This window comes from Rhinopithecus bieti, unplaced genomic scaffold, assembly GCF_001698545.2.
Source record: "Rhinopithecus bieti isolate Rb0 unplaced genomic scaffold, ASM169854v2 scaffold_34281, whole genome shotgun sequence".
In the NCBI taxonomy this organism is placed as follows: Eukaryota; Metazoa; Chordata; class Mammalia; order Primates; family Cercopithecidae; genus Rhinopithecus; species Rhinopithecus bieti.
This window is the reverse complement of record NW_016814762.1, coordinates 549,065-561,216: the sequence shown is the minus strand read 5'-3', so window position 1 is coordinate 561,216 and position 12,152 is coordinate 549,065. Positions and strand designations below refer to the sequence as shown.

The window sequence follows — 12,152 nt, the reverse complement described above, 5'->3', positions numbered from 1 at the left end:
AAAAAAAAAAAAAAAAAAAAAAAGATACGTAGTAACATGTAATATTCAGTAGAGCAAAACATCTTACTACGTAGTGTGTAAGACTTTTTACTTCTGCTACAACCAGAAACCCAATTGGGTGAGTAAAAAGCAGTTTCTCTTTTATTGATTAAAGGTCTTATCTCTTTCAAGACTGAAGTATCCCTATAGGAAATTTCCAGATGATGTATATGACTAGCTGATGTGTATAATTATCTGTGCTGGAGCCTTGTAGTTAAGACTCATGAGTTGTGATGTGTTTAACAGGTGCGTTTCATTTTTAGTTCTGAGTGTAACACAATCTTGCTTTCCATCCTTAGGCTCACATTGTCCTTGAAGTTCCTCCATATCATAACCCAGCAGTTACAGCTGCAGTGCAGGTGCACTTTTATCTTTGCAATGGCAAGAGGAAAAAAAGCCAGTCTCAACGTTTTACTTATACACCAGGTACGAGGAGGAGTCATGATGGTTTACTGTAGAGTTTTCTTTCCTAATGAATAAAAAGTTATTTAATGAATCCTATATTAGAATGCTTAAGGTAGAGTGCTTATAAACAATGGAAACACCAACAGATGCCCATTCTAAAGTTTTGTTGACTTTAAATATTATATGTGGTCTCAGTTGTTGTTTTGTAATGATACATTATAAGGAAATTAGAAGATGAATGGTAGTTTTAAGGTCTTTTTTTCAGAAGAATTTTTATCAAAAATTCCCAGCATTACAGAGGGGCAGGTGTTTGTGAGTATGTGTGTGTTCCTGGGTCATGAACTCCCCTTGTACCCTTAGCACAATAAAAAGGCAGTGTGGCCAGACGCAGTGGCTCATGCCTGTAATCCCAGCACTTTGGGAGGCCGAGGCGGGAGGATCACCTGAGGTTGGGAGTTCGAGACCAGCCTGACCAACATGGAGAAACTCCCTCTTTACTAAAAATACAAAATTAGCCAGGCGTGGTGGTGCAAGCCTGTAATCCCAGCTACTCGGGAGGCTGAGGCAGGAGAATTGCTTGAACCCGGGAGTGGAGGTTGCAGAGAGCCGAGACTGCGTCATTGCACTCCAGCCTGGGAAACAAGAGCGAAACTCTGTCACACACACACACACACACACACACACACACACACACACACAAAATGAGCTTTAACAGAAAGGTAACATGATCAGACTTGTGTTTCAAAAACCATTTCCCCATATTTCTTTTCTTTATAAAGTGTCAAGAACCAGTTTAATCTTTTCTGAAATTAGTGACTGAGGAGTGAGATTTACATGAGGTAAGTCGAAGAAGGTGATTCAAACACCAAGAGGGTTTTGAATATACAGACAGAACATCAGTGATGATAAAGAATATCAGGTTTTGGGGAAAGATGAGAGGGGATAGGATTTAAAATGGGCCTTAGAGGGGAGAAGGAACAGAAGGGAAAATAAAAAAGATGGATTGAGATGGATGTAGATGAAGAAAGTTTGTAGATTTAGTAATGGAGAGTTTAAGGAGCTTGCATATGATAGCTTTAGTTTTTTTTCCACAAAAAATGACAGGAAGTGTCCTATTGTGAGCAGAGGGAAGTTTGGGTGATTTCACAGTTGGACAATCATGGAGAATGTTTGAAATTGTTTTTGTAAAGAGAGAGAAAGTTCTCTACAGAAACCTGGTAGCATTCTAGACTTGATTGATGGGCACCATTGATGTTGATCATCAATTTACAGATACTATTGTAATTAATCCTATAATTAGGGGTTTAATTTTTTTTTTTTTTTTTTTTTTTGAGACAGAGTCTTACCCTGTTACTCTGGCTTGAGTGCAATGGTGCGATCTTGGCTCACTGCAACCTCTGCCTCCCAGGTTCAAGTTCAAATGATTTTCCTGCCTCAGCCTCCCAAGTAGCTGGGATTACAGGCACCCTGGCTGATTTTTGTATTTTTAGTAGAGACGGGGTTTCGCCATGTTGGCCAGGCTGGTCTTGAACTCCTGACCTCAGGCAATCCACTTGCCTCGGCCTTCCAAAGTGCTGGGATTACAGGTGTGCCCAGGGGTTTAATTTTCTTTTTCCTCCCTTTTTGTTTTTCATACCAGTTGGTAACAAGTTGACCTACGGTTTAACTTTCTTAAGTAACACTCAAATTCTTCAGGGCAGGTGGCAAGGTATGCATCTCCTCCAGAATGGAGTATAGCAAACGTCCTGTCCAAAAAGGTTATTAAATACTGTTGAGATGAGGGATTGTAGACTCTAACCTGAATGAGAAACAAGAGGGCTTTCCAGATTGCAATAAGAAAAGCAAAATCAGTCAAGCAGATTAGGGGATTTGATTACTACCTCATAATGGTAGTAATTGAAAGGCAAACCAGGAGAGTTTGCTGCCTTTCAGCCCATGAATTGGGAGGACAATAAAAGGCAGAATCCTAGAGGATATTAATTTGGGAATGGAAATCAGTAGAGCTCTGGAATGGAAAGAAAACATTCGATTGCACTATAACTCATCACTGCCCTTATGGCTGATAGATGACAAATCAGGTGGCATAAACTAACAGAAGAATAGGCACACAGGAATGTTTGTATAGTACTTGTTCTGGTTGGTTACTGTGTTTCTCTGTAGCATTTAACTTTTTTCATATTTTCTAAAATGAAATTTTGAATAAAATTTTCTAAAATGAAATTTTGAATAAAATNCGTCCTGTCCAAAAAGGTTATTAAATACTGTTGAGATGAGGGATTGTAGACTCTAACCTGAATGAGAAACAAGAGGGCTTTCCAGATTGCAATAAGAAAAGCAAAATCAGTCAAGCAGATTAGGGGATTTGATTACTACCTCATAATGGTAGTAATTGAAAGGCAAACCAGGAGAGTTTGCTGCCTTTCAGCCCATGAATTGGGAGGACAATAAAAAGGCAGAATCCTAGAGGATATTAATTTGGGAATGGAAATCAGTAGAGCTCTGGAATGGAAAGAAAACATTCGATTGCACTATAACTCATCACTGCCCTTATGGCTGATAGATGACAAATCAGGTGGCATAAACTAACAGAAGAATAGGCACACAGGAATGTTTGTATAGTACTTGTTCTGGTTGGTTACTGTGTTTCTCTGTAGCATTTAACTTTTTTCATATTTTTCTAAAATGAAATTTTGAATAAAATTTTTCTAAAATGAAATTTTGAATAAAATTTTTACAAAAGCCAGTACATTACTGTAATTTTTTTTTTTAAAGACAGGTGTTTTAAAAAAAAATTCAAATTCTCGGCTGGGCGTGGTGGCTCACGCCTGTAATCCCAACACTTTGGGAGGCTGAGGTGGGCGGATCATGAAGTCAGGAGATGGAGACCATCCTGGCTAACACAGTGAAACCCCATCTCTACTAAAAATACAAAAAAATTAGCCGGGCATGGCGTCGTGCACCTGTAGTCCCAGCTGCTGGGGAGGCTGAGGCAGGAGAATGGTGTGAACCTGGGAGGCAGAGCTTGCAGTGAGCTGAGATCATGCCACTGCACTCCAGCCTGGGTAACAGGGCAAGACTCTGTCTCAAAAAAAAAAAATCAAATTCTCTTCTATTCTGAGACTATCATTCTGTCCTTCCAGATTCCTTTGATCCACATATAAACAAAATTTTTTAAAAATGGAAATGGAGCCGGGCGCAGTGGCTCAAGCCTGTAATCCCAGCACTTTGGGAGGCCGAGATGGGCGGATCACGAGGTCAGGAGATCGAGACCATCCTGACTAATACGGTGAAACTCCGTCTCTACTAAAAAATACAAAAAACTAGCCGGGCGAGGTGGCGGGCGCCTGTAGTCCCAGCTACTCGGGAGGCTGAGGCGGGAGAATGGCGTAAACCCAGGAGGCGGAGCTTGCAGTGAGCTGAGATCTGGCCACTGCACTCCAGCCTGGGCGACAGAGCGAGACTCCGTCTCCAAAAAAAAAAAAAAAAAATGGAAGTGGGACTAGCCCGTATATGGTTTTGTAACTGAACATTTTAATTTTTCTTCATCGACAGAGTTTTACAGAATTGTAATAACTTCTTAGTATTCTGTTGTATGACCTGATCTCTGTTTTGTTGGTGTTGTTTATCTCATTAATTTGTATGAATTATTTATTTAGAGATTCTAACCTTTTGTTTGTTTATGGCAAATAATTCCTTTTAAAATTTTACTTATACAATTTTTAGATAGTCGTATTGTTACGGGACCCTTGAGGTGTCACTTTGCCAGCTGGAAACCCCTGTGGCTAGTGGCACCTTTGCCCACGGCCCCTCTGGGCCCACTCGGCCTGGCAAGCTGCATGTGGCTCACGCTGCCGGTCTGGATCCCATGCCTGCCAAGGGTGAGCAGAGTGGGAAGGGGTGTGTGAGTGAGTGAGCGTGGAGTCGGCACGCTGGCTATGGAGGGGCTGGCAGCTCTAGGCACCAGCATGGGTGGTGGCTCCCTGTGAGGCTGCAGCTGAACCAGGGATACCACAGGCAACTTCCATGGCTGGCACTGGGGAACATGGTGGCCCCCAGAAACTTGGAGATGCCAGGAACCTCAGAGCCCCAAAGAGAGTGTCACAGCCCTGGCTCAGGGAGCTTCTAGGTCTGGGCTCCCTAAAGACTGCAGCTCTTCTCTCCTTCTTGTTGCTGCCAACATGGTGAGCAAGGGGCCTCTTTCAACCCTGTTTGTGTTGCAACCCTTTCAGCCCCACTGAGTTCTTGTCCTATGCCCAGGAAGAATGAGGTACACGGACAAATGGAGGGTGAGTGGGACGAAGAGCTTTTTTTGAGCAATAGAACAGCTCAGAGAAGACCCACAGAGGGTAGCTCCTCTCTGCAGCCAGGGTGTCCCAAGTGTTCAGCCCTCAGCAGAGAGGAAACTCTACAATGTGTAGCTCCTCTCCACAGGCAGGTTGTCCTGTTGTCTTCTCAGCTTTCAGCAGAGAGGAGACCCTGAGGTGGGTAGCTCCTTTCCACAGCTGGTTGTCCTGTTTTCTTTTTGAGTATGGCTGAGTCCAGGTTTTATATGGGCTTCAGAGGAGAGAAAGTGCTTGCTAACTGTTCCATGGGGTGGCCGTGGGTGGGCCCGGAAAAAGCACCGTAAGTTTGCACTCTGGTCCGCAGGACTGGCAGCCCAGTCCCCAGGCTTCAGGCCTTCTCCAGCTTGAAGGTGGGGCTTCACTGGTGACCCACCCCTTTGCGCCCAGGAACCTGTCTGCCTCCTGTTGCTTTTCATGGTGCCCAGGTTGTTTGTGTCAAGGGGTGCCTGCAAACCAGGGTTGAGCTGCCCTCACCCCTACCTCGACATCCCTCCTGTGCCCGTCAGTGCCCAAAGACTGGAGGGGGCTGAGGCAGCAGGAGGCTGGCGCGTCAGCACTGCCCCAAGCATACACACACCCTGCTGGGTTGCAACATCGCCTGGGCTCGGTCTCAGCTTCCCTCCAAGATTGAAATGAGCACCAGGAGCAGGGAGAGGCCAGGCACCAGGAGCAGGCACCTCTGAGTCTGTTGGGGGAGGTGGACTTTCTGGGTCCCTGAGAGTGCAGAGATGCCTAGGTCAGCAGCCATTGTTTGAATGGCTGTAGCTATACCCAGGATGGTGGGGCTTCTGCCTGCTACCACCCCCCTCCCCCCGCCAAGAGCACAGGGATGCCCAGGTCAGCAGCCACAGCTGGGTGGCCACAACTGCACCCAGGAAATACAAGGCTCCCGCCCTGCCAACTCAGAAGATGGTGGGGCTTCCACCTGTTCCCAGCTCTCACCAGCTCTGTGGAGCATGCAGTGCTGGCAGCACCTCGCCCACTGCAGCCAGTGTCATGGCAGTGGCCACTCCAGATGGGCAACCACTGTCATCAATAGTTGCTTTTTTTTTTTATTAGAGTATTTCTGAATTTATTACCTTTTTGGCAATCCCTTTGCAATAGGGATCCGACCAATATCAATATCCAGTGGAGGGATGACCATTAATTGCAAATGGCTGATTCTTTTAGGGTTTTTAAGTTTTATTTTTTATTTTTATTTTTGTTTGAGACAGAATTTCACTCTTGTTGGCCCAGGCTAGAGTGCAATGGCGTTGTCTCATTTCACTGCAACCTCTGCCTCCCGGGTTCAAGTGATTCTGCCTCAGCCTCAGCCTCCCGTGTAGCTGGGATTACACGGGTGCATCACCACACCTGGCTAATTTTGTGTTTTTAGTAGAGACAGAGTTTCATCATGTTGGCCAGGCTGATCTCGAATTCCTGACCTCAAGTGATCCTCCCACCTTGGCCTCTCAAAGTGCTGAGATTACAGGTGTGAGGCACCGCACCCAGCCCCACCTTCATTATTTTACATGTCGATGTCTAGTTTTCTTGGCGCCATTGTTGAAAACCATTGAATGGTTTTGGCATCCTTGTTTGAAGATTAGTTGACCAAATATGTGAGGATTTATTTCTGGACTCTATTCCATTACATTGATTATGTCTATCGTTATGTTAATATTACACTGTTTTAATTATTGTAGCTTTGTGTGGTAAGTTTTTAAATCAGGAAGTCCTGATTTCCTCCAACTCTGTTCTTTTTCAAGATGATATTGGTTGTCCTTGACTTGGGTAGAGTGACGTCTGGTTGGTGCTGCCTATCTCATATAAGCCAGGGATGAATCAATGCCTTATTTATCCCAGCTTGGCTTTTGGTCTGTGCCCATACCTGGTTTATGCCTTGGACACATGGGAAAAAAGATCGTGTTGGCTATTTGGGATCTCTTGAGATTCCGTGTGTATTTTAGAGTGAGTTTTTCTATTTCTGCAAAAACTGTCACTGAGACTTTGATAGGGATTATATTGAATCTGAAGATCACTTTATATGACTCAAGGACATCAATTTTTTTTGACAAAAGATCACTTTGGAGAGTGTTGTCATGTTAGCAATATTAAGTCTTCAATCCATGAACCTGGAATGTCTTTCCATTTATTTAGGGCTTCTTTAATTTGTTTCAGCAGTGTTTTGTAGATTTCAGTTATGAGTCCTGCCTTCCATGGTTAAATCATTTCTGAGTATTTTATTATTTTTTGATGTTATTATACATGGAATTGTTGGCTATGCACAGTGGCTTATGTCTGTAGTCCCAGCACTTTGGGAGGTTGGGGTGGGAAGATTGCTTGAGTATGGGAGTCCAAGACCAGCCTGGGCAACACAGTAAGACTTCATCTCTACAAAAAATAAGCATGAGCATGGTGGCGCATGCCTGTATTCCAGCTATTCAGGAGGCGGAGGTGGGAGGATCACTTGCTCCAGTAAACCAAGATTGCACCACGGCACTCCAGCCTGGCCGACAGAGTGAGACCCTGTCTCCCAAAAGCAAAAAAAGAAATTGTTTTCTGAATTTTTATTCAGATGTTTATTGCTAGTTTATAGAAATATAACATTATTTTTGTATGTTGGTTTTGTATCCTGCAACTTTGCAGAATGTATTTGTTAGGTTTTTTTGTGGATTTTAGTACTTTTTTTGAATCCCACATGATGGCAGAGGATCAAGTGAGATGTATGTGAGAACCATTGTAAAGCAGAAGTTCTATGAATGTCGGAGTCATGGTTTCTGGTGTATGATGCAACATGTAAAACCAGATTGGTAGGCTTCTGATCAGGGATCCCAAATTCAATACTTTATTAGGCCCTAGGGCTTTATTTGTTGTTTTAGTTACTTAATTTTGAATAGGTAATAAATACACAGTGAAAAACATTCAAAAGACTAAAAAAGTATGTAGTAAAAAGTAAACCTCCGAATTCTGTCCTTTAGTCACCTAGTTTTCCTTCCTAGCAGTGACTCTAGCATAGTTTCTTGTGCCTCTTCCCAAAGATATTCATATTATACACAAGGAAAACGTGTATGTGTATACATATATATGTACGTCTACACATACACAGAGAAATACCCGATATTTTACATGAAGTTCCTTAAAGGCATTTGAGTTTGCCCCTCAGCTTATGCTGTAGTTGTGTAACCTAGCATGAAGGCCTGTCAGAATTATTTTATGTATTGTATAATAATATTTGCTTTAATCATTTTATTTTCAGTTTTGATGAAGCAAGAACACAGAGAAGAGATTGATTTGTCTTCAGTTCCATCTTTGCCTGTGCCTCATCCTGCTCAGACCCAGAGGCCTTCCTCTGATTCAGGGCATTCACATGACAGTGTACTGTCAGCACAGAGAAGTTTGGTTTGTTCCATCCCACAAACATATGCATCCATGGTGACCTCATCCCATCTGCCACAGTTGCAGTGTAGAGATGAGAGTGCTAGTAAAGAACAGCATATGATTCCTTCTCCAGTTGTACACCAGCCTTTTCAAGTCACACCAACACCTCCTGTGGGGTCTTCCTATCAGCCTATGCAAACTAACGTTGTGTACAATGGACCAACTTGTCTTCCTATTAATGCTGCCTCTAGTCAAGAATTTGATTCAGTTTTGTTTCAGCAGGATGCAACTCTTCCTGGTTTAGTGAATCTTGGCTGTCAACCACTGTCATCCATACCATTTCATTCTTCAAATTCAGGCTCAACAGGACATCTCTTAGCCCATACACCTCATTCTGTGCATACCCTGCCTCATCTACAATCAATGGGATATCATTGTTCAAATACAGGACAAAGATCTCTTTCTTCTCCAGTGGCTGACCAGATTACCGGTCAGCCTTCTTCTCAGTTACAACCTATTACATATGGTCCTTCACATTCAGGGTCTGCTACAACAGCTTCCCCAGCAGCTTCTCATCCCTTGGCTAGTTCACCACTTTCTGGGCCACCGTCTCCTCAGCTTCAGTCTATGCCTTACCAATCTCCTAGCTCAGGAACTGCCTCATCACCGTCTCGAGCTACCAGAATGCATTCTGGACAGCACTCAAGTCAAGCACAAAGTACAGGCCAGGGGGGTCTTTCTGCACCTTCATCCTTAATATGTCACAGTTTGTGTGATCCAGCTTCATTTCCACCTGATGGGGCAACTGTGAGCATTAAACCTGAACCAGAAGATCGGGAGCCTAACTTTGCAGCCATTGGTCTGCAGGACATCACTTTAGATGATGGTAAGTTCATCTATGATATGTTCTTGAAATAGTGTAGATTCAGGAACTTTATTTTCCCAAGTGTCATGGAAAAGTTTCTGTGGATTGCTTATTGGCATATGGTTGGGCTTTTAAATAAGTTGTTATTAGAAATATATGTTAATATATAATTTTGCCTGGCACGGTGGCTCACGCCTGTATCCCAGCACTTTGGAAGGCTGAGGCGGGTGGATCACAAGGTCAGGAGTTTGAGACCAGCCTGGCCAACATGATGAAACCCTGTCTCTACTAAAAATACAAAAAATTAGCCGGGCATGGTGGTGCATGCCTATAATCCCAGCTACTCGGCAGGCTGAGGCAGGAGAATCGCTTAAACCTGGGAGGTGGAGGTTGCAGGGAGCCAAGATCACACCATTGCACTCCAGCCTGGGCAACACAGCAAGACTCCATATCGAGGGGAAAAAAAAATTTATATATATATATAACTTTGAGGATAGGTATGAAAATCCATGCCTTAGCATCTGCTTTGCCACTAATATCTGTTGCTGAATACAGCATCTTTTTTTCCAGAATATATAGTGAGATCACAGTGTCTAGAGAATGGAATTCAAGGTCGTTAGTTCCATAAATATTACTGAATCCTGTCCTTTTTGCAAGATGAAGCTAGTGCTGGGAATACGAAGGATTTTTTTTTTTTTTTTTTTTTTTTTTGAGATGGGGAGTCTCGCTCTGCCGCCAGATGGAGTGCTGTGGCCGGATCTCATTCTCACTGCAAGCTCCGCCTCCTGGGTTTTAAGCCATTCTCCTGCCTCAGCCTCCCGGAGTCTGCTGGGGACTACAGGCGGGCCCGTCACCGTGCCCGGCTAGTGTTTTGATTTTTTAGTTAGGAGAGGGTTTCACCGTGTTAGCTCAGGATGGTCTCGATCTTCCTGACCTCGTGATCCGCAGCTCTCGGCCCTCCCAAAGTGCTGGGATTACAGGCTTGAGCCACCGCGCCCGGCAGATGTATTAAGATAGAGATCTCGGCCGGGTGCAGTGATTCACCTATAATCCCAGCACTTTGGAAGGCTGAGGCGGGTGGATCACTTGTGCCCAGAACTGCAAGACCAGCCTGGGCAACATGGCAGAGCCCCGTGTCTACAAAACAAAATACAAAAAATTAACCAGGCATAGTGGTATGGGCCTATAGTCCTAGCTAACCAGGAGGCTGAGGTGGGAGGATCACCTGAGCCAGAGAGGTTGAGGCTGCAGTGAGCTGTGATCATGCCACTGCACTCCAGCTTGGGTGATATAGAGTGAGACCCTGCCTCAGATGAAAAAAAAAAATCAGCAGAGATATGTAACAGATTTCACAGAAAGGATTCAGCAAGTCTTCTGTGAGTAGGTGACATTTGAGCCAAGTTTTGGAGGATGAGTACAGTTGGCTTTCTGTGTGCATGGGTTCCGCACCTTGGATTCAACCATCTGTGGATTGAAAATATCTGGGGGAAGAAAATGGATGGTTGCATCTGTATTGAACATGTACCTACAGACTTTTTTTTTCTTGTCATTATTCCCTAAACAATGTAATATTACAACTGTTCCCATAGCATTTACATTGTATTTGGTATTATAAATAATGTAGATATGATTTAAAGGGGGGATGTGGGTAGATTACATGCAAATGGTACGCTGTTTTATATAAGGGACTTGCGCATTCGTGGATTTTGGTATGGGGGGTTGTAAAACCAGTCTCCATGGACATAGTCATTTCTCAGTGTACTCAGGGAATTGGCTTTAGGACTGCCTGTGTACAACCAAATCATGCATGCTCAAGTTCCACAGTCACCCTGTGGAACCCACATGCAAGAAAAGCAGCTGTGGTCTCAGTGCTTTGGGAGGCCAAGGTAGGATTACTTGAGACTAGGAGTTTGAGACCAGCCTGGGCAACATAATGAGACCTCATCTCTACCAGAAAAAAAACACACAAAAATTAGCTGGGTATGGTGGTGTGTGCCTGTAGTCCTAGCTACTAGGAAGACTGAAGTGGGAAGATCGCTTGAGCCCAGGAGTTTGAGGCTTCAGTGAACTGATCGCATACTATTGCACTCCAGCCTGGGTAGCAAAGTGAGACCCTGTCTCTAAAAAAATTAAAAAGCCCTCCACATATGCAGATTTCACATTTGAGAATATTCTTTTTTAGATCCATGTTTGGTTGAGAAAAGCTGTGTATAAGTGGACCCAGGCAGCTCAAAGCTTTGTTGTTCAAGGGTCACCTGAGTATGTTTTCAGTAAATGAAGATCAGAGGCAAGTCAGATAATATAGCAGAAATAGAGAAGAAGGATGTGTTTGTCAGGGAAGGATATGTCTGTGGTGGGTTGAAGTATGGGGATGAGGTTGGGGGATGGGGTGATTGGTACAGTGCAGGATGGTTTTAAAGCCATGAGGGGACATGTCAGGTCATTTGTGTGTAAACAGAAGGTATATGTGTAAACTAGAGCAACACCTAAAATTTGCATAGCATTCTTCTATTTATTATCTAATCTTATCATTCCTCAAACTCTGAGGTAGACAGTGACATTTACAGAGCTGGACTTTTGAAAGATCACACGACTGGTAAGCAGCAGAACTGAGACCAGATCAATCCAGTGTTTTTCTTGTGGCGCTACAGCTGCCTCCCAGAAATAGCAGGCCATGGTGGTTAGAATAGAACTCTGTACTAAACGGAATCCTTCAAGGTTTTTCTAATTCCTGGAGAATATTCTCCAGAAACGCATGTGCACAATTTCACTGCATTAACCCATGTTCACAACTGCATCTAATCTGTCACACTGTGTTTGGCATACTTGAGGGCTCTGCTATTTAAGCATTTTGCTGTTCTTTGTGCACAGCTGGCGTAAGTGTCACTCCCTATGAAATGATGAAACCAAAACATGGAGAGCAGGCTGCTACTTTTATGCAAAACAGATTTGAAATAAAGGCTTATGCAAATATTGCATTTAAAATTGTTACCTGTTTCTTCTTTTAGCAGTTTTAGACTAACTCTTCACATTGCTTTTCACCCTGAAACAAGGAGTGAGACCTTGAGTCACTCATTTGTGATATAACTGAAGATAGGAGATTTATTGAGTGGGTCTTTAAGGGCATTTCAGCTCATTTTCTT

The 12,152-nt window shown here is 43.6% G+C and overlaps 1 protein-coding gene across 1 annotated transcript in view; it reads left to right on the top strand.

Moving 5' to 3' along the window:
• The window catches only part of NFATC3 (nuclear factor of activated T cells 3), a 160,956-nt gene that overhangs the window by 114,436 nt on the left and 34,368 nt on the right, over positions 1-12,152 (top strand). Inside the window, exons 7-9 of the mRNA XM_017852188.1 lie at positions 75-118; positions 339-465; positions 8,023-9,030. Of these exons, the coding sequence (XP_017707677.1) occupies positions 75-118; positions 339-465; positions 8,023-9,030 (1,179 nt within the window). The remainder of the gene's footprint in view (positions 1-74; positions 119-338; positions 466-8,022; positions 9,031-12,152) is intronic.